The following is a 23224-nucleotide window of genomic DNA, read 5'->3' as shown; positions in this document are numbered from 1 at the left end:
ACCGTCCCTGCGGTATGTGAATTGGCAGATTTTCTTGAGATGATACTTGGTAAAATGCTGTGTCGTGTTACGAAGTTTTCAAGGAAGCTACCAAAGAAAACAAATCTGTCGGTTACTTTTAATAAATATGCCTTTTAACTTGTTTCTTTTTCCCACAGGTTTTGACTTGGAAGAAACCAAGAGTCTGCAACTTTACAAGTCTTTGTTTATAAGAAATTGTAAAGTGTACACACATATGTATATATATATATATATATATCCTTGTCAAGAAAATTCTTTGTTTTCATTAGACTAAAACATGCTTCTTGAAATTTTTTGGAATTAAATTTTCTGGACCGGCAGCATGTGGGTCGAAAATTAAATGGCTTATAATATACAATTTATTAATTACTTCAAACATTTCTTAGGGAAAGATTCGAATTCTGAATAAGATTTTTATATTTTACTCTAAAAAAGAAAATTCATATGTTACCACATACATTGAATTGAATAAAAGATTATACAGAGTACTACAGCACCGAATCTGAAGTTAGAACCTGCAACAAATTCAACGAAAGAACCACGGCATCATCATACATGTGCTTCGGCATGTTAATTTCTTTATAATTAATTAAGTAATTATCTTATATATATATATTATATAGTTTATTTTGATCATAGTATAATACTTTTTTTACTGGTCTTACCTGTAAATATAGGTACACTGTTAAACTACGTAAAATTCTGTATTATTTTTTTTCTACTTTTAATTTGTATTGATTGTGCATGCTTTAAAGATTAATTTTTTTTAAAATATCAAAGAACCAAAAAATTAGCAAAAGTTTTTATTCTTTTTAATTTTGGATTTTAGCATATTATTTATATATTATATATAGTTTATTTTGATCATAGTAAAATATATTTTTTACTGGTCTTACTCGTAAATATAGGCACACTGTTGAACTACGTAAAATTCTGTATTATTTTTTTTTTTACTTATAATTTGTGTTGATTGCGCATTTTTTAAAGATTAATTTTTTTTTTTAAATATCAAAGAACTGAAAAATTAGCAAAAGTTTTTATTTTTTTTTTAATTTTGAATTTTAGCATATTATTTATAGATTATATATAGTTTATTTTGATCATAGTAGAATATTTTTTTTTACTGGTCTTACTCGTAAATATAAGCACACTGTTGAACTACGTAAAATTCTATATTATTATTATTTTTAATTATAATTTGTGTTGATTGCGCATACTTTAAAAATTAAATTTTTTAAAATATTGAAGAACCGAAAAATTAGCCAAAGTTTTTATTCTTTTTAATTTTGGATTTTAGCATATTATTTATATATGATATATAGTTTATATGCATTATATCTATATATTAAATCAATTTAGTTTAATCCATAGTCGGTCGTTTCTCAATGGAAATTTTTTGGTACAATTTCGTGTAAAGTTGGTAGGGAATACATAATGGTTCAAAGTCTATGTAATATGGAGAGTATTATAATTAATTCAAAAATTAAAATATATGGCTAAGGAAGTTTCCTGGATATTCCTTTTTTTTTAAAAATCTGGTCAAATCAAATAATTTTTTTTTTCCAAAATTGTTATTAATTATTTTTATAGTGAAGAAAATAAGAGTCATAAATCACACCCCAAATTACACGAATATATATATATATATATATATATATATGATAATTGAGTTTTTTAATTTTTAAAATTAGTTTATTTTCTCAGTTCTTTCTTTAGATCATTTCAAAACTTTGTATTTATTATCAACTATTATTTATCTCAACTATTAGCAAGTTTATTTCTTTACAAGAAATTATGATTTTAATTTAAGTTGTACCTTTAGATTTTTTTATCTATAAGTGAATTTAATATGGGATTCAGTGTGCGTAACAGACTATTAATTATAAAGTTTGTTTAAAAGTGATCAATTAAGTTAAACGATTGAGGCTTAATGCATCAGATTTAAATTTAAGTATGAGTTTGTAACATGTACATATACTATATTTATAATTTCTCGTTTCATAACGAACAAAATAAAAAATAACAAAATTCGACAATATAAAAAGCGGTTGTAGTCCCATATCACATATGCGCTTAATTTATTTCTTCTTAACCCGTCAGTAGTAAAAATAAGTTTTTTACCATATATTCATGTACTCTTACGTATTTATTCTATTTAATTTAGTACGAGATTTATTTATACTTTTTAAATTTATTTTTTCAAGTGTACTATTATTTGTTATTATTGAATATTTATTCTTTATATTATAATTAAATTATAATATTCATGTATACGAAAGATGTTGGTTTTTTGGGTTTAAAACCGTTTACTTCTAATCCAACATTTTTCTTATCAAATGATATTGTAATCTTGAAATTAATTTTTTCATCTATGATAATGACTCTATTATTATCAAAATTCATATACATACATACGTATATATATATATATATGTATATATTAGTATATGAATATATAGTATCTATTTTCATAATTTCACGTAATTATTTAATAACAATTACAATTGAAGTATATTTTGTTGTAATCACCACTTCTAAAATAAACTTATTACTACAATTTTTAATAGATTTTATTTTATTTTTTAAAAATACACTCTCTATTTAGTAATAAAAAAATAAGATTAAATTTAAAAAAATATAATAAACTCGTTAAAATTTAATTTAATTTAATTATTTGCAGCTTCGAATTTTATTGAATCAAATATTATGAATCGTTCTATGTTAATTTATAATTTATTTATAAAAATAATTAAGTTTTTAATTATTATTGAAAATATATATAAATTTATTAATATATTATTAAATTAAATTATTAAATTTACTAAATTAAATATTATAAATGATAATTTATAATATATCTATAAAATAACCCAGGTTTTAACAAATCCGCTACATAAGTAATTCAACTGTGTTTACTTGTAAAATACGTATAGAACCAAATATATATATATATATATATATATGTATAGACATCTGTTTACGTGTCAGTAGAATAAATTAACATAATGAGCAGGAGCTCTGATAAATATTATTTTTAAATGAAACTGAGCACAAACTTTTCCAAAATATAATAAAATAATATATTTTTGAACCTTTTTTAAATTACTCACACCGTAATTTTAAAAATTAAATTAAGAAGTTTAATTATTTAATTATATGCAGGGGTATTTGAGTAATTATACACATATAAAATTCATAATTTTTTTTTTAAATACAAAATTCAAAATTTCGAAGTTATTAAGTAATTACTTATATACACGTAAGGGTATTTTGGTAATTATATATAGCTGTAGCCAGGAAAGTTTTAATGCAATGAACGAAGAACGTTGAGCATACTTCCAAAATTTCCCCTTATAAATAAACTCCCTTTTCTTTTCATCATCAACGACTCACCTCCATTCTCTCTCTGTAAAAACTCCTTCAGCTTTTTCTCCTTTTCACTTGCTATCATATCAGATTGCATATATATATATATATAGATAGATAGATACTGTGTATTATACATAAATATACACATCTAAATCGTTCCAGAAACCAGAAGACATAGCTGATCATTCGTCAAGCTTTCGAGGTAAGCTGATCTCTTCCTTTCGCCTTTTACACTTCTGTATATATGTCTGTTCGTGCGTGCGTGCGTGTGTGTGTGTGTGTGTATACATAAGCTCAATCTTCCATATATATGCACTATCTCACTCTTCAAACACTGACATATATGTTGATTTCCTGTGATATCCTTCATATTTTTAGCTAAATTTGACTTTCAAGCTGTATTGCGGATGATCGCGTGATATATATTCAAGTTACTGAAAAATAAGTTTTCTCTGGTTTTTCGTCTTCAAATAGGGGAGCAACCGTTTCTAGGTTTCTACTGATAATCACAACGTGCTAAATTAACCGACAGATTTTTATCACTTGATCTGATCTATCTGCTCATTTAGCCGCTATAGATATATTTCAACATTATATATATATATATACATATATTTTTTTTTGGGTGCACAGACATCATATTTTTTCATGGGTGTTCTTATCAGAACTCCGGTTTCATTTAGTCGTAATTTAAAAAAATGAAAAAAGAAATTAATTTTTCCGACCAAAGTACTGCGAAAAAGAAAACAAAAAAGCGGTTAGCGTCGGTTTCTTGCCCCAACAGGCAACAGGGAAGAAAGTCACCGGTTTTCGACAACGGTTCCCATCTGACCGTACACGTGTCACTTTCCAGACCGTAGAGTTGACTGTCCTTGGAGTCCATCTGACCCAACGTGCTCATACGTTACGTGGTACATCGTTGTCTGTGCTTTTTTTTTTTGGAAGATATGGGGATTTCAAGTTTCAACAAACCCGGTTTTTATTAAGCCCCACGATGGATGACACGTGTTATGACTGTGACTGGATCTGCCACTTGTACGGCTAAGATTCTTCGGAGGCAAGCCAGCTTCTACGACCGTTACACGTCCGTGGCATTTGGCGAGGAGGCACAAGGGAGGAAGGGGAAAGATGTCGCTTTCACGGAAGATAACGGAGTTTAACGTAAATAAACGGCTTTAAACTTGAAAAGCCCGACCTTTTGAAAACCAACTTCAAATAGCCAGAATGTTTAGTTATGCTAATTCACTAAATTAAAACAAAAAGTAAGGCATAAGCTGTTGATATATATATATATATATAGATAGTGGTGTGTGTGTGTGTGTATATATATATATATATGTGTGTGGCTGATATTTTATAGGACGTAAATGTATCGAATATGATATATATATATATATATATATATAGTTGTATATTGATGATCTATTGTATCATTAGAACTTTTCTTTTTTGCAGAATTTTCAAGCGAGTCATTATGTTGGATCACATGCATGTGTGATGTGACATAAAAAATTTTATTTTTTAAAACCTAATTATTACTTCTCTGAAATCTTCACGTACACACATAATCAACATACATACATACATACATACATATATATTAATTTAAAGAACGTGTTTACTATATATATAAATATATATATTCTCTATCTATATACACATATATATGCAACATGCATGTAGATACAAGATTAATTATGGGCCACCTGTTTTACTATGAGCTGAATCATGATAAAGCTACTTGAGCCTTAATTTAGACAATTAATCAATCGATAACCATGATTAACCCAAGGTTTATTGTAAGTAAACAACTAAAAAGTAATTATATTTATAATATATATATATATATATATGTATATATGTCCGTAGAAGTATCATTAATTAAACTCATTTTAAACTTCTGCCTAGTCTACTTCAAATGGTTTACTTTAAATACTTAATTAATTAATAATCAATAGTTTCGATGCATTATTAGCAATATGAAAATTATTTATTTACAACGTAAAAATACTAATTTATTTATTTTTTAAAAAAATTTAACTACGGATTCAAGTTATTGTCTTGACTCTGGTTTCCCTAATAAAAAAATTCAGTTCCACGTAGATTCAGACAACATCATTTTCGTCGTATCTAGTTAAAGTCGAACCCACGTTTAGACGTGTACATCTTACAAAGTCTAGATTGTCTTTTTCATATATATATATATATTTTCTTTTTTGTTCGGACATTAAGTTCTAAAGTCATAAAGGGTTCTATATTTTTATTCGTTTGCTTTATTAGCTTACCAAATAAAGTAGAAGTTAAAATTTCTTTGTTTCAAATGACACACGTGGTCGCGTTTCACACGTGCAAGAAATTTACTGTTTTTTCCCTAGTGTGTGGGGAATATTATATACACTACAAAAGAGAATTACCGGCGGTTTACTTTTCGTGGCGAATGATTAAAACTGCCGGTAATGATGGCACTTCGAAAAAGTAACACAACGGCGTACATTGCGCAACCCCGCGACAAGTTCCGCCAAGTGGCAGCTGTGATTGACACAGTCGGTGATGATAAAGCAAGAAGAATCTCTGCTGCTGAGGAAGCAGGCGAGATGAAGTAGAGGTAGCGGCTCCGTGAAAAGAAGATGAAGCCCTAATTACGGAATTAGGGCGTTTTCTTCTTCCTTTTGTTTAGTTAAATTTATGGAATTCTTCATTTAAAAAGGGTGGAAAAACTATCTCGGTTGATAAAAATTACCGGCGATTTCGATAGTGTCGCAAAAGAAAATTACCGTCGCAAATGTTCCCTTTTGTTTTTTTTTTTTTTAATAAATTTGTGCATGCGTGTGCATTGGACAATCTGTGTGCTCCCTTTTTTTCTAATAAATAATTAAAAAGTTTGATTGTCCACTAAAAACGAGTTAGCTTGTTTTGGTAGGGCAGCGGCAGCACATCGGTTTGCTAAATCTGTGGATCTTTATATGTTTGTGATTATATATATACACGCATATAGAAATGCGTAGCCATAAAAATAATAATAGCTCTCTTTTTCATTTTCATAATTTTAAAATTGTCGATTAAGAGTATCTACATTTTGTTTTGCTTTTATAATCATTGATTACATACATGTAGATTATAATTGAGTTGATAGGAGTTGATGGATGAATTAGATCATACATAGATATCTCCTTACATACATATATATATATATATATCCATATAGGTGTGTTTCTGTAATTATATATACATATATATATATGTGTGTGAGTGGATGCCGACCTTGTGAAGCTAATACATTAACTTTTATGATCTTCTCTTGATCCAGTAATTATTTGATTGTCACCCTGAAATAAACCCCCGGACATGTTGTAGTCACGCTGATTCAGCTGATGTTAACCTTAGTAAGATGAGACAAGCTTTCGTGATTATGTCCAAGTCATTGAAATTCAGATATATATATATATATATATATATATATATATATATATTATTACTACTTTTTGTTTGATATTCTTTGTGTTCTACACGTGCACGTACTTGTCTTTGACAAGTATATTTTTTATCTTTACATTTAACTTTTTCTTTGTTGAAAATAGAGAACAATTGTTTCAGGGAATTAATAAGATTTAACTTAAAAGAATGTAATTAGTAGATGGAGATTAGTTCTTATATGGATGGGTGGAACAAACTTTCTCAAACAATTAATTTTGTAATATGTATCTTAATTGGGTGATTAGATGAACTGATTAAAGAAAGAGAAAAGGAAATTAGAATCAATTAAGATCACGCGTAATTAATTACTGTTTAGAAAAAAAAAAAAGGAAAGAAAAACTTTCTTGGGAGATCTGCTTGATAATTACAGAAAAGTTTCCTTCATATATATATATGTATGTATATATCTACATGTATACGAGTAGAGAGAGAGAATTTTTCAAGTATTGAGGTTTTGAATCTAATTGGAGGCTTCTCGGATATTCTCACTTCCCTGCATTCTGATTTCATGTGAGTATTCTTGCCTCTTGTGATGTCTTTGTTTCTCGTTTAATTCCCTAATGTCATTTCAATTTATACACACACACACACACACACTGTATATATGTGTGTTTCTGGGTATATATATATATATGTGTGTGTGTGTGTGTGTAGAGGAATGCATCTAGCCTATCCGTGGCGGAGTAGTGTATATACTTTTTTAAGTTTCATAAAAATTATCTTCCTTCTGAAAAAAAAAAAAAAATTGTAGGCCTTAAGGGTCTTATTCATGGTAAGGTTCTCTGATGAAAACTACGTAAAAATGTATGAAAAACTAATATGATTGATAGCTATATGTGTGTGTGTGTGTGTGTATATATATATATATATGTTTTGGTTTAATTAATTTCTTTTCAATTTTCACTCATTGCGCACAGATGATGATAATCAGAAACTTGGCAAAGCTTAACCAGCTAATGGGTTTCCAGAGATCACACGCCATTACTACTCAAAAAGTGCAGCCTATTTCAGATCAGTCAAAGGTTGAAGATGATCAGAAAAACAATAACATTATTGGTGAAATCATAATCTCCGAAAACACAATAACATTCCCAAATCTACAGAATTATATTCCTAGTGTCGTCAATCCTACTTATTCAGATGCCACTTACGACTCATGGGTGGTAGGTTTTAATGATTTCTATTTCCATTTTCACAATTTATGAACATATACGTATAATGTGTTTGTATGCATATATATACACACACACACACACACGTGTCTAATATACTTGCCAAATATTGTTCTAAAAATTCCAGAGAGAACACCCGTCTGCTTTGGGATCGTTTGATCTGATGATGAAAGAAGTGAAAGGGAAAAAAGTGGTGGTGTTCTTAGATTATGATGGGACTCTCTCGCCAATTGTAGATGAGCCTGACCGAGCTTTCATGTCTGATGAGGTAAATATATTCTTTACATATATTCACAGACATTATATATACATATATATATATATACGTTTAAAACGCATCGCGTATCATTTTTATACGTCAAGAATATCTGTAATTGATATTCTATTAATTATGTAAATCCAGATGCGTGCAGCGGTGCGTCAAGTCGCAAAATATTTTCCAACCGCTATTATCAGCGGCAGAAGCCGAGAGAAAGTAATATTATTATTTTTTTTTCTAATTTAATTTTTAAATCTCTCCTTTTAAGTTATTAATTTCTAATACAATTTATCACTAATTATTACGAGGCCGTCTTAATTAATTAAGTAATTAAATGTTAATTGTAAAAAAATTCAGGTTAAAGAATTTGTGAAGTTGAACAACGTGTATTATGCTGGGAGTCATGGAATGGACATAGTGTCGCCACCGAGAGCGGCGAAGTCTATTGATATTAGCAAGTACAGCACCATAGCCATTGATAATAAGGTATTTAATTAATGCTAAATCTCATTTATAATGATTATAAATAATGTTTAAATAGTATTTGATTATTTATTTAGTTTTTAATCTCCATGGCAGGCAAATCAAGTCCCTTTTCAACCAGCCAAGGAATTTTTGCCTGCAATTCAATCGGTAAGTTATTATTATTATATATATATATATGTATATATCCACTGGTTTTGGTTTTTAAAATTTTGTAAAGACGATTCTTCGTGTGTTTGTAACAGATGCAAGCAGCACTGGAAGAAAATGTTAGGAAAATAAAAGGTGCCAAAGTAGAGAACAACAGATTTTGCATTTCAGTCCACTTCAGAAATGTCCGAGAAGAGGTAATAATTTTCAGATTACCCATTATTCTATATATATATATATATATATATATATGTAAACATATACACACACACACACAGACACAGAGAACTATAAAGATCAATACTGATTCCCTCAGTAATCCCATTCTTTTCAACTTTTGTTTTTTGCTTAATTCTTCCAGAGCATTTATACTACTTGCCATAAAAAGTCTTGTTATGTGTAGGATTATGGGTTATTGGAGGAGAAGGTGAAATCTGTACTGGTGGGCTATCCAGATTTCTGCTCACGTGAGGGCATAAAGGTATTATCATGCATGCTTTTCAAATGATTATATATATATATATATATATATAAATCTATGAACTTCAACTTTTCGTCCTCATTAATTATTTTTTGTAATTAAATTTCAAGTCAAGGTTATAGAAATACGACCATTCATTGAGTGGAACAAAGGTCATGCCCTAGAGTACTTGCTGGATGCTTTAGGGTTAAGCAAATCTTCTGACGTTCTCCCAATTTACATTGGGGATGATCGAACAGACGAAGATGCATTCAAGGTAATCTTTTCCTTATCTCTATATATATATATATATATATATATATATATAGTTAATAGCTGCTAGAAGAATATGAATAAATTTTTTTTTTTTTTTTTTTTGGAGCGTTTTCGTTTTAATTTAAGAATTAAATACAAATATTATAAACACAAATCAACTTTTACCATATTAATATTTCAATAAACACACTCCCAAAAATTGAAGTTCACAGAAAAAGATCAAACAGTGATTTGTGTTTTCAGGCTCTAAAAAGCAGAGGACAAGGGTATCCAATCATTGTATCTACTGTTGCAAAAGAAACTGAAGCTTCCCACTCTCTTCGTGACCCTTCAGAGGTACTATCCTTCTTGCTAAAATTAGCCAGATGGAGGAGATCTTCTTCTACTTCTTTTAGGGCTCTTTCTCAGGTCTGGGCTGTAGAGGATTGAAGTCAGAAGAAGTCCAATGAAGTTCAAATAGTTTTGGACTTGTGTAAAGTTTTAGAAAATGACAAGTATAAAAGGAGGAGGATATGATTCCTCCATGTTTTTCTTTTTCTTTAAAAGAAGGTGTTTGTTCTTAGTTGTTCTTTGCTTTCAGGGCCTATAGTTATTTTAAGATATAGGTGACTTTTGGAAGTAAAGAACTATTGTTCTGTAATTTGTATTATCTTTACTGGTAAAATCAATATTATTGTAATTTAAATTTAGATTATTTGCTTGGTAGAACTTCAGTACTTTGTGTTTGAAATTTCTTTTTTAATTTTAAATGTATATTTGGAAGCTTAGACATGTGTAAATATCTTTCGGAAAAGTAATTATTTTATGTTTGATAACAAAAACTATAAAATATGATCAAATAAATTTACCGTCAAATCTCTGTACAGAAACTTGATAGACAATAATCTTTGATCCATCATCTTTGGTCGTAATCTTTTAACTCTTTTGACGATCTTAGTCACATTATAGATATATTTACTTATCTGTAAATACTTTCTTTTGTACATGGATTCATCTTCTTAGCCGTTTTTTAATATTACTACTCACTTTTATCTTTAAAAAAATAATAAAATAAATTTACATGATAAAAAGGTTCTCCAACTCAATTTTAATTCAAAACATACACTAAAAAAAACCACATTAATACAGCTTTAAGCAATAAGTTTTTAGTAGTAGATGATCATATGAGAACAATGAAATTGCATTCTCTTTTGAAAGACGGTCTGGTAAATTTGTATGTAAAAGACTTTCACGGTTTTTTCTGATAATAATACAGTAAGACCTAATGCATCATATATATATATATATATATTCCATCAAGAGAACTAATACTACACAAGGCATACAACACAAGTAATCTCCTAACTATACCCTGTATTCTTCATCTGAGAAAGGTGAAAAATAAGAAAGATAACGGACCATAAGCTACGGAAGACTTTCTACATTTTTCTCCGGTAAAAACGCCTTTCCCAACTAAACGCATCCTTCTGTAGTTAACAAAATGGGATATAAATTTTTAATGTACATCCATCAACAAGGCTGGTGTAAGGTGACTATTTTTACCACCTAAGGAATGAACAGACGATTTTTCTATATAGTTCACAAAAAGAGACATCATATTTTTAATGTACATTCATGAGCCATGACTGTGGAGTAAGATGACCCTTTTACCTGTGTATCGAAGGGGATGAAAAGAGCATCCCCGCAGAAGATCAAAAATTCTTCCTAAAGAAAGCAAGTTGGGAGGATTTACTCGCAAGGTTACTGACATCTTGTGTGTCTTACTCGCCCGATAATGCAGCAGAACACTCAACCCACACTGTCAAAATGACGAGTAAAAAGCATCAGAGACATCCCAGAAAATTAGCAAGTCAGACGGAAAATCTGTAGAAATGACCCAAAAAAAATTAAATCCACATGTTTAAGGTGCATGCACATCAGTCGTCAAAATAAAATGCCAGAATAATGCCAGTAATTCTTATTGCTACCAGGTAAGTTGTACCTGAAAAATGGAAGACTAGAAAATATTCAATATGCAACCTAACCCTACTTATGTTGTCCTTAGAAACCCGATAGGAGTAACAGTTCGGGAACAACCAAGAGAATTCCATAAATATCTTTTCTCTGTTTATGATAAATTTATAAATTTTCTACAACTCAACTGTGAATTCATACTTACTTCAATAAGAAGAGTGTGAAAGGTTCTCTTAAACTGATAAGAAGTAACTTTATAACGAATTTAACTTGAAATTTATACAGCAAATACCTGAGTCTGTGAAAATAGATGGAATTTAGAGTTTATTTATATAATTTCCCCTGAAAATCCATATGAGGTTAATTATGTAGCCTTTTAATACAATTACATCTATAATAGCTACGTTGAATTTGAATTTACAAATAAATTCCACAAAATTTTTAAATTTATTCTAAATATGCCCTTTGTTTATTGTTAATCTTCATAAAGCTTGGTCATACACTTACTCAAGTAGCATCTTAATTACTATATCAAATCACCTAGTTTCCCACTGGTCTTGGAGTGAAGTCAAATTAGTAAATTGGATTGTGCTTGATTAATGACCAAATTAAGTAAAAAACCAGAAGCAGGCTAGTAAGCCTGCAAGCATCTCCTATGGAAAATCTCTTGAAGGGCATATTAATACCTCAGACATTTTAATTCATCTTGTATGTTGAGGAAAAGAGCAATCACCTTGGGAGCTTGGGTGAGGAGGATAGATCTGGGGAAGAATGTCCAGAATCTCCTTGGTAACATCCTTGTTCATTGACACTCCCTGGTGAACTTTCATCAACATGTGATGCCTCGTCTACACCTGAAAATGCACAGACCAAGTGGGCCAAAATCAAACTGCTTAGAAGAAGAATTAAAATCCATGTCTTGATGATATAAATAGAACGGCTAGATAGCAAGGTTGTACCAGATGGATACAGGCCATTGGGATAAACTGGCAGAGGGTACATGCCGTCAGCCACATTCGAATAACTGCTGTTTATATAGTTTGAGGGACCAATAGAACCATTCTGGTAATAGCTTGATGGAAATGAATCACGCTTGCGTGAACCCCAATTCTGCCTATTAGACCGCCTACTGTTTGGTCCCCTATCAGTCCTCATGTTAGGTTTATCAACTCGGTTGAGACCTTGGCCACGACCAGTGTATTGTGGCTTGGAGTTCATGTTCCACCTCCCTTCCCCATCAATACTGAAATCCTTCTTAGGGTAGTTGTAATTGCCCCTGTAGTGCCTGCTATTTGTGGATTCCCTGTTCTGAAAAGAAAATTTCTGCAGGATAAAAGAATTGTAAATCAAACAAAATTACCTACACTGTTACAGACATCAGCATGCCAAAGTCTTATCTAGAAGCCAGGTTAAATTAATTTTAATCAACCATAAATATACAACCAAACAAAAGGCCACAACACTCTACAGAAATAATTCACAGCATCTAGCCAGTAAAAGTTTCACACTTTTCAATTATGTATATTACCAAAATAGACATTCAAGTAGCCTAAAAATGTCCAAGCCCCCGCAAACGGATTTTAAGTACTTCAGAACCTAATGCACTATCCCAAGGTCACGTCAGTAGTAAGTTAGAGACTGTACTTGCAACATTTGGAACCTGACATAGTAAAGAAATATTACTGGAAATCCAGCTTTATGTATCATATCAATTGATTCACATAAGCAGTAGGCACACTGATTCTTTTTTTTTTTTTTCTTATTCTAACTTCATCCTTAATGCATCATTACTTCAGTAATACTTAACTAACATTTGTTACACTTAGCTCTATAGCAAAATAGAAAGCACATAACAAAGGGATAAGTGACTTGGGAGCAAGCATTAACCTACATGCACCACTCAACATGCAAGTACTATAGTTAAAATGAAAAGCTCATTCTAAAGACAAATAAAATAATCCACAAGTGATTTGACGCAAATAATCTTACAGGATTAGGCAGATACATTTCAGTGCCAGCTCGATATGTATGAATTTCATCAGCATAATGTTGATAAGGACCATTAGAATCTGGCTTTAGTGGTGACATGGGAATGAAGGGAGAATTATAAGTCATAAGCGTAGTGAAGAGGTTCCTGTTCCTAGGTCTTTCAGGACGATCCCCAGGAAAATATCCCTGTAAGTAGACAGGTTGTCCAAAAAAAGACGGATAAAGTGAGGGCCACTGTTGTTGAGCATTCTGGCAAAAACGCCCATACTGTAAATTCTGCCAATGGTTGGCAAAATCACTATTTAGCATGTCAGTCTTGAAATTGCCAAAGCCCTCCGTAGTTGCAACATTCTGAATAGTTGTACCAGTATTAAGAGCTTCTGGATGATCAAGATTTTTGACTGAATTCAAATGATCCAGTAGTCCATTTTGCTGATTCTTAAACTCACCTCCCCTTTCAGAATGATTACTTGAAGCTTCTATCTCAGTTAGATTGTATGCAGGAAGCATGGTTACAAAAGTGACTGGTAGCCCAGCGGGACAAAATGCAAATGGTAAAATCCCATGGTTACCAACAGTTCTCTGCCATGATTCAGAACCTACAAGCACTGGAGCAACTGGGAAAATTGAATTTGATCCCCTCATTAGTGCTGATTTATAAACATGTGTAGGGTGAGTCTGAAAATGTGGAGTAGTAGCTTCAGAAATTAACCTTTCATCCACATCAGTATCCACTGTTGAAAGTGGAATCCAATCTCTTATGTGGTCATCTGCATGAGAAGAGCCAATATCAGCTGATTCAAACCCATTTTGGGAACCATTATTACCTAATCCATATAAAACAGAAGGATCTGAAGTAACCAGTTTCTTTTGCCATTTACCTGCTACTGGCTTGGACATTCCCAAAGGTGATCCATCCCAGTAATTTTCAGAAGACAATTCGTTTCTTGAGGAAGTAGACTCTGAGGTGGATGTGCTCCTTGACTTGGATGTAGAATATAAGTCATTTTCTCCAATACTTTGAAACTGTGACTGTTCGCCATAATATTCCCCAGTGAATCCTCTCTCTTCAGGAATCACTTCATGACTTTTCAGTGTAAAATGATTAGAGCCGCTTACCTGAGATGATTGCGAAAGGTTAGAATTTGCTGAAGCGAACTGCTGTCTGTCCTCCAAAGATTGAGCTTGGAGAGGTTTACTACTACACTCACCACTTCTCACAGACATCACACTCTGTGCAGACCAGAAGCCATTATGACCACCCACTTGATTCGGCTCCGTTGATAACAAACTACCATCAACCAGCCCATCCATTTCTTCTTGATCTGAGGCTACCCCAACGCTTGGAAGATATTGGCATACTGGCAGATGCATTAAACCTTGAGAATAATGCATATTTCGGTCCCAATTGGACTCAAAAGAAAGAATGTCTGCGGGCATCATAGCAGCAAGGTTTTTCTGAGTATATCCAACTGATACAGAAAGTGGATTTGAATGACATGGAAGAACAGAAGTTACATTCACAGACACCGGAACCTGCCCAGTTGAATTATAGCTCCTGAAAGCTTTCATGTTGACCAAATCTTGCTCTTCCTGATGCATTTGCATGGTCTCTGCAACAGAATGATGGTAATTAACACTAGCACCTGACAATGATGATGGTGAGTTTTTAGTTGAAAATCTTGTACCATGATTGTCCAAAAGTTCAGGGCCCCTATCCCTTCTCCTGCTGTTATCTGAGATTCCTGGAGTGACAACCCTATCATGCCTTCCTTTATATGGAGCTTCATTTAATGACAGGTCTGGACTAGACTGTGTCCTTGCAAGATGAAATATGGCATGTTGTTCATTCCTTGAGAAGCCTGGTCTAGAACCTTTACCTTTATGGGTATTTCCAGTCCCATTAGAATCATTCTGTAACTTCTGCTGCCTCTTATCAGCGGTGATGGAACCATTTAAGCCAGCATTAGTCTTCTGAGTCTCAGTATGAGAAACACCAGAAACATGATCCGGCCTAGACAGCTGTTTAAAGGAGGCATCATCATGCAGGAATGGAGAAACATTTGATCTGTGAGATACTCGAGTCACCTCCACCACAGATTCAAGACAATTAGAATTTTCTTTCCCGTGTTTATTGCTCAAATGGTTTCTAAAACTTTCAGACCCATCAGGCTCATCAAAATACACCAACTGCATATTATAGATATCAGGAACATCAGGACGATGACCATTTCCATGTCGGTCCAATGTGTTCATGAAAAACTGGTTGATTTCAGCAATTAAATTTTCTTTTGGGCAATCAAGTAACTTTGCCAGCCGACGGGCTCCAAAAGCAAAAGCACTACGAATCCTATAGAAGTTACCTGAAAGGAACTTAGAGGTAAAGAATCGAGACAATTTATTTTGAAAACTTTGGCACCAAAATAAACAGATACAACTGCACCAACAATAATTTTCAGTCAACATAAGAATGGATATCCAGTTACGGGCACCATATGCATGCTAAGAATGAGCCTGTGATTGAATGCTTGCATCCAAGTGCAACTTCACTAACCAGGAAACACTTATAGTCACTAAAACATAAATCACCTCACACTACTAGAGACATCTTAAAATCTCTAACTCATAAACTGTGTATAGTTACTGAAATATAAGAAATAAACTGTACAGTTCACCCATAAAAGTATAAGAGAAATGGTATTTCAATGAGTCAGGATGCAAAAGAATGACATTCATTGCTTTTACTCTTCTGATGTTGGATTTGATAAGTTATTTTGTCGTGAAATTTACCATACAATATTCCATAACTGATATAAATTTTCAAACATATAAAGAAGAGAAGAAAGTGGCAACAAATCAGTACCAACCATTGGAGCTAGTTGAACAACAAGAACAATCAGCATAGGCTTATCTCTCTAGGCTTGCACAATATCACATTACAATTGACAAAAACGTGGCTACAAACATAAACCAATGCAAAAAAAATTGACACAAACAACTGAATCTGCTCAAACATAATCATTTTATCTTGAGTTTACAATGGCGTTACCTTTACTGACACTGCGACCGAGATTATTGTTTGTACGCAAGGGATCAATGACATTGAAATGTTTACAAATGAATGACTGTTCCATATTTTCTTGGCCACCGGGCAAAACAGAATAAACAGAACTACATGCATCAAGAAACATTTTGCTAAGTAGTATCTCTCCGTCATCCTTTCTTGGAGAGTCAGCTGGAATACATTTAAACATTCAGACCCAGAATTGCACATATATAGATAAAGTTCAAGTGGAAGATAACATGAATCTGACTACTTGGATCTACACATACCAGTCATATCAGGAAGGGAACTAATGGGCACTGGGCCCGAGAGACTTACACAAAAGTTATCCCAATCAAATTTACTGAAAAATTCTAAAAAACGATGAAGTACCTGCAGGTTTGCCAAAACTCTTTAGCAAGGAATGCAAAACAAGTAATTGTTACATCAATGGAAAAAATATAACTTTTCACCTCAAGTGGTCCAGCAAAGGAATTGTTGAAAACATGAAATATGTACAAGACCAAAGTCTCCAGTGCATAAGTTGAAATAAGGCCATGATGAGCACCCAAGATACGACTCTCATAATAACACCATGCTTTAATCAAGATAATGCTACGCTTGAATAGATGATTTTTACTTATCAGATTGTCAACCTAGAAGATGAGAAGAATTTGTTAGTTAAAGCTCTACCAGGGGGCGGAACTCTATCAATATTTGACCCAAAAGACCAGTGAGTAATGAGCAACTTATTTTCAGAATTTCACCTCCTCAAGGAAGCAAAGAGTGCATAGACCACCAAGCTGGTTGAACGATATGTCCACAACAATATTTTCTACCAGACACTTTATTATTTTCACCTGAAAATAGAAATGGGTAAGGGGTAAATCAAACATTAAGGAAACTTGCACTGATTAATAAAAAGTGGCATTGGAACAAAAATTAGGTAAAGATAGAGATGGACATGCTGTGTCACACATGTATACAGTTACATAATGTTTATGTATACGCCATAGATGAACACAACAGGCACTAACAAAAGAGACAGCAGTTAAACAATATTCATGTTAAGATGTGTCTTGATTTCACCACATCAAGATACCTGTAAATTTGGGTTTTTTCATGTAGCAAGATCTCGTATATAAATTCCTAAATATTTTTACAGTGAATCAAAGATTCATCCCTCCCATGGAAATAGGCACAGTCACTGAACCATATATATATATACATATATATATATATATATATATCTCTTTATTTGTCCTTATCCACTAACTGTTCCATTAATCTACCTATTACTGGAACAATACAGCCAAGAAACCCCATAGTATCATGCTTAAATCATCGAGGGACAACCCGCCCATACAGCCAGCGGAGAGGATGGCACTACTGGCAAAGACCGTCTGGCAAAAACGCTGCAGGCACGAAGCATGGTAGGCCTGCGCCGGGGGAGCATAGCATAGGGAGGAAAGGGAGCTCGGACAGTGGAAGAGCCAGGGGAGGCCGAGTCATTTGACGGAAATGGGAAGGCTTTTCCCTTATTATAGAAGGCCCTAGGTTGAATAGTTAGTGGCAAGTTCTAGATGAAATTTTCTATCAGCTATGATCTTCACCTACAAACTCATAGGTTAGGAAAAGATAAAAAGACCGGAAGATCAAAGAAACTTTCATTTAAAAAAAAAGAAAGAGAAAAACCTTAAAGAAATGGCATTTGGAAAAGTAATAGAAAAAATACACAAGGACTGCCAGCAGGACACACAAGGACTGCCGCATGTTATTTTTGTAATTTCAAAAGACTAAAAAAAAGAAAGAAATTAATTAAACAAATGACAGCTGAACAAGATCCACGGCGGAAATTCAATAGTGTCATGCTTAACACACAAGTGCAGCTGAATAGAGTGATTAGATGTAAATTCTAGTCAATATATCCTCCAGATATTATTGCTTTCACCTGAAAATTAATAGGTAGGGAAAGGGTAAAAACACTTAAACAATAAGCAAGTTCTTTTGTTTCTTTAAAAGGGAAAATCCTAAAGCAATCACAGCTGGACAAGGAATTAGGAAAGCATAGAGACAGATTTACAGATATTCAGTGGACAAACAAAAGGAAAATCCAAAAATGAATGACTATCCAAGGTTTGCCCTATATTTTAAAGTAAAGACGGTGAAGCGAGTCCTTGCACCTGGTTAGCAAGCCCAGAAGACATAAAAACCATTAATAATTGAAAAAAGGTGGACCAGCAAGAAAATCGTGCACTTGGACAATGCAGGAAATCAATTAATTGCCCCACTAATCCTATTTGTCATGGTACTTACTATTATTAGCAAAGCAGGAGATTAACACATTCAGTAGGGGAAAAGAGAAAAAAATAGACATGCAGAAGGACTTAACCTCGGCTTGGATGTAGTGGACCTCTTTCACATGGAATTCAGCATTTTCATTCTTCTCTTCACTCTCTAAAATATTTAGTACCTCTTTGACCCAACTGTCTTTCAAACTTTGATTCTCAGTGAATGCTGTTAAATCAATATCCCCATCTGGCAGGTAAGTTTTTAGAGGTACAGAGCCAAAGGTGAACACCTGTAGAGCAGAAAGGGTCAGATTAGAATAGCTAAACATGACCAGAAATTTTTCTATAACTCCAACTGGGCCATGTGAAGAAAGATGCAGAAAGAAGCTATTCCCATGCCAAGAAAATTCAGTCAGCCTAAGAGATTGCATATATAGACAATTAAAAATGTTTCCACATACAAGGGAACCACAGTGAAAACTATTGTTAAGCATTCTCATCCTGCTTGGTTCATGACTTTACTTTGGGAACATTATCTACTGTTTACTTTTCGCATGCCCATGTCCCTCTCAACTGGTACAAGGGTTTTCTTGTCTTCAGCTTTCACTCGAGTCATGAGAACTTGAAATCACTCTGTATATTCACTTATGATGGGACAATAATCCTTGGTCTATCAGCAAAAATATTATGATTATATAAAATTTTGAGATGTCCAAATAGATAAAAAAAAAAAACATATTCAAGATAATGCCTTGCTTAGTTGTAGATAATTATTTTGAGTTTTAATTTTTAAATTTATATAGGGTTTATGTTAAAATATATAGTCGTTGAACATGAATGCACATTTTGAAAAATGATTATGAAAATATGTATGGGTTATTTGAAAATAACTCTTTATTCTTTTCAAACTCATACCATCCTTCCACTGTCATTTTCAAACAGTTATAAATGTTTTTTACTTATGTATATGAATTAAGAAAAAAAACAGTTACCTACAAATAAACATGATCTTAATGTTCATGTTGCTTGTCGAATCTGTATATACAAGTAAACTATTAAGAATACCCTGCGTAACGATGAATGGCACTCTTTTACAAGGTAACTTACATGGCATACTTTACAAAAAGCTTACATAACTGGACGATATAAATTTCCATATGTGTCATGATAACATACTGACAACGTCCTGTGGTAATCATTAGTCTACTCAGTAAATAGCCTACTTTTTATACCCATGATGAATAAATACATATGATATTATTTCAAGTGAAAATTACTATACAAATTTCACTTGGGTTGATAGTGAAGTTGGAGAGAGTTTGAGGGTGAGAGGGTGAGAGAGAGAGAACCAAAAACTATTCAAATTTTGAGGGGAGGTATTACCTGACAAGGGAAGCACTTCATAATGAGGTTCTGAACATAATTTGCAACAGCATTTCTATGCTGCTCAGAAAACTGATTCGGCTGTATGCATGCAATGAGCTCAGCAGTTCTCTCTTCGGCTAGTGACCATCTCTCTAGGTCAAGAACTTGAGTCACAGAGGCAACTTCATTAGACAAGAGACCATTAGGTAAAAAGTCAGCTGAATGTGCGCGGCCCTTATGCCCACCCATGGAATATGCTATTGTGTCGTGCTGCTGTCTTAATGAATTCCAGCTTGAAGTCCTTATAGAGGGGAGAAAATAACACAGCAATCAGCCAGAACTCTACCTTGATTCCTCATTTGGACAAAAAAAAATTAAAATAACATATTATCTACTAATTTGCAGCATGAAAACAAGACCAATAGAGAAGGAAGGAAAATAAAACTTAATCGCATAGTTGAGGTATTGTTAAGGAGTAAACTCAGAAAAGAGAAGAGAACAGGAAGCATAGAAGAAATCGGAGGCAGAGAGAGAGAATTCACCAAGGAACAAAGGGTCAATGGACATTTCACCAATGGCATGCCTATTACAGGCTAGCCTCCATGTATTTATTCAAGTAGCAGGTACAATTCTTGATTCTTGTTAACTACCTAACCTTTGCTCGGTATTTCTTCCATTGCAATATTCTAGCTTTACTTACTACCACATAACATGTATAAGGGTTCAAACAAATAGCATAGTTTTCTCAGCTAAGGACCGCAAAACACCTTTAAGGCAACATTTTCTAAAATGTATACAACAAGCATTAATTACACACAAATAGTTTCATTTGCATTATAGCTTCTCCATTTTTAATTTTGTAGATATATTTCCTAATTCTCAAAACTAGATCTTAGGAACCGTAAACAAGTAATCAGCATCGATGCTGAAGTCTAATTGGTGGTAGACACCAAGTCCAAGCTTCTACAGGTCTTATTTGCACAATCAGATTGAAAAATGATTAATATTTCGTATTAACAGCTGTATCATAAAAAACTGAAACAATGAATACTCTGATGCTTATATTCATGCATTAATAACTAAAAAAGAAACAGAAAAAAATTCCTCAAAACATATAAAAAGAGACAGAAGCACACAAAACTCCCAACATTTATGAGCATCCATCTGTAATCTACCAAAGTCTAATTAGTAAAGTTGAGCCTGTTTTTATCAGTTTAACTTTTCAGTTACCTGGTCACTGAATCAATTCTTAAAGTTGAGGTCTTGAGTTCAAACTATCAAAACCATACTCTTCATTTCTCACCTGCTTCTCGCCTGTAATTAGGCTTTTTGCAAGTGCATAGTCACATTGTGGCAAACCATAATCTATCAGTAAGATAATCTTACTAGAATTAACTTTTCTACTTAGATTTATGTTCATGTGTGATAAAGTTTTCTTATTATTGACTTTAAACTTGTAAGATATTAATCACCTACATATTTTTCTCGTTGTATGGTGGTAAACTTGTTATACTTTTCTTGTCATATTGAGCTTCCAAAGTTTTGATAATTGATTATTCTACCAATATTTCACATAAGAGAAAGTAAAATTGAGCCATTGTCTAAAATTTTAAAAAAATTAGTTTTCTTGACTAAATCTGTTTGGTTCTTCCAAGTCCTATTGTTGATAAATGATAAAATAACAAGTGAAATCAGACTTTAACTTCATCATTCCCCTACAATACCTTGCAGCAAACAGAAGATAAACCATTCTCAACCAAAACTAGTACGGTCTTTCACCTTAGACAGCTGAACGACATTCATTCAAATAAACATAAACAAATAAAACGCTAAAAGAACAACAATCCTCTTACCTCTTAATTTTCTTCGCAACCAAATGAGTAAATTTATATAAACCAGTAATCCGAAACATACTCTACCATGAAAATTCACATTATAAAAAACAATATTAACAAGCTCACCAACCAAACACCTAACAACAACTTGAAAATGACAAGCAAATAACATCTGCTCAAATTCCCACAAACGCTTATCTGCTAAGTACGTTCACAAAATCATGAAAAGAAAAAAAGAAATCGCCATATGCAACTAAGAAACTAGTACAACTTTCAAGTACGGGCGATACCTCGTTAATGTTGATCAAATGCTCTCGTAATTACGCGAGTTCACGCCCCGTCCTTTTGACAAATTCCACGCCGTTTTACGGCCAATATTTCCCGAAACGCAGGAAATTTTTGCTTATCGCTGTTATCGCGAAAAAGATATTGCAGAGAAAAATGGTGAAGTTTCGGAGATGGAGAGAAAACGAAGAAGATGAAGATGAAGATGAAGATGAAGAAAAAGAATATGACCAGGTTCACTGTGCGGTAAAGATGTTTTTTATTGTTTTGTTTTTTCAAATTATGGAAGTGGAAATGGGGTTTTTCCCTTTTATATTTTTTTCCTTTCCCGGCGTATTAGTACGGCTTAGAAATATGGTGGTGATGGTATATTGGTAATAAAAGTATAAAATATTTTTTAAAAAAAATATCATAAATACTTTTTTCTTTTAACTATATCTAGTGGTAAGTGACCTTTTTTTAAAAAAATAATATATTTATACTTACAATTTTTATTATTTAATAAAACTGTTATCCGGTTAGTACAAAATTTTCATATATAAATCCAACATATTTATTGCGAAATAAATAAATGTACTGAATTCTCTATGCCGATTGACCTTAATTCTCATGTTCAAGTGACGAATGATCCAATATTTTTATCATAAAAATAAATAAATGTAATCGATTCTCCTCTATATCAGTAAGTCTCAATTCTCATGTTCAAGTAACGAATGATCCAACACGTCTATCCCGAAAGAAAATAAATGTGATGGATTTTTTCTAACAGTGGGCCTCAATTCTCATGTTCAAGTGACGA

General features: G+C 32.5%; 2 protein-coding genes across 6 annotated transcripts; one reads left to right on the top strand and one right to left on the bottom strand.

The window, feature by feature from the left end:
* The first annotated feature begins 3371 nt into the window (after positions 1 to 3371).
* LOC110823955 (putative trehalose-phosphate phosphatase C) lies at positions 3372 to 10349 on the top strand. 2 transcript variants are annotated; one of them, XM_088210613.1, is made up of 10 exons: positions 3372 to 3592; positions 7782 to 8027; positions 8164 to 8304; positions 8440 to 8511; positions 8653 to 8781; positions 8875 to 8928; positions 9024 to 9125; positions 9332 to 9409; positions 9525 to 9665; positions 9908 to 10349. In XM_088210613.1, the coding sequence occupies exons 2-10, from the start codon at positions 7782 to 7784 to the stop codon at positions 10091 to 10093; spliced, it is 1149 nt and encodes a 382-aa protein (XP_088066739.1). In that variant the 5' UTR covers positions 3372 to 3592; the 3' UTR covers positions 10094 to 10349. The 2 variants fall into 2 exon arrangements, with proteins under 2 accessions (XP_088066739.1, XP_088066740.1); XM_088210614.1 differs by lacking the exon at positions 3372 to 3592 and adding an exon at positions 6393 to 7374.
* A 648-nt stretch (positions 10350 to 10997) lies between these two features.
* LOC110823965 (uncharacterized) lies at positions 10998 to 22715 on the bottom strand. 4 transcript variants are annotated; one of them, XM_088210612.1, is made up of 12 exons: positions 22431 to 22714; positions 20324 to 20606; positions 19042 to 19230; positions 17417 to 17509; positions 17123 to 17305; positions 16940 to 17042; positions 16656 to 16841; positions 14488 to 15969; positions 13607 to 14376; positions 12577 to 12940; positions 12351 to 12471; positions 10998 to 11462 (listed from the first exon to the last, which is right to left on the bottom strand). In XM_088210612.1, the coding sequence occupies exons 2-12, from the start codon at positions 20552 to 20554 to the stop codon at positions 11453 to 11455; spliced, it is 3732 nt and encodes a 1243-aa protein (XP_088066738.1). In that variant the 5' UTR covers positions 20555 to 20606; positions 22431 to 22714; the 3' UTR covers positions 10998 to 11452. The 4 variants fall into 4 exon arrangements, with proteins under 4 accessions (XP_088066738.1, XP_088066737.1, XP_088066736.1 ...); XM_088210611.1 differs by having other exon boundaries at positions 13607 to 15219; positions 15295 to 15969; XM_088210610.1 differs by having other exon boundaries at positions 12577 to 12925; positions 13607 to 15969; positions 22431 to 22715.
* Between the last annotated feature and the right edge of the window lie 509 nt (positions 22716 to 23224).

This window comes from Carica papaya, chromosome 9, assembly GCF_054855325.1.
Source record: "Carica papaya isolate Zhongbai chromosome 9, ASM5485532v1, whole genome shotgun sequence".
Taxonomy (NCBI): domain Eukaryota; kingdom Viridiplantae; phylum Streptophyta; class Magnoliopsida; order Brassicales; family Caricaceae; genus Carica; species Carica papaya.
This window is presented reverse-complemented; position numbering and strand designations above follow the sequence as displayed.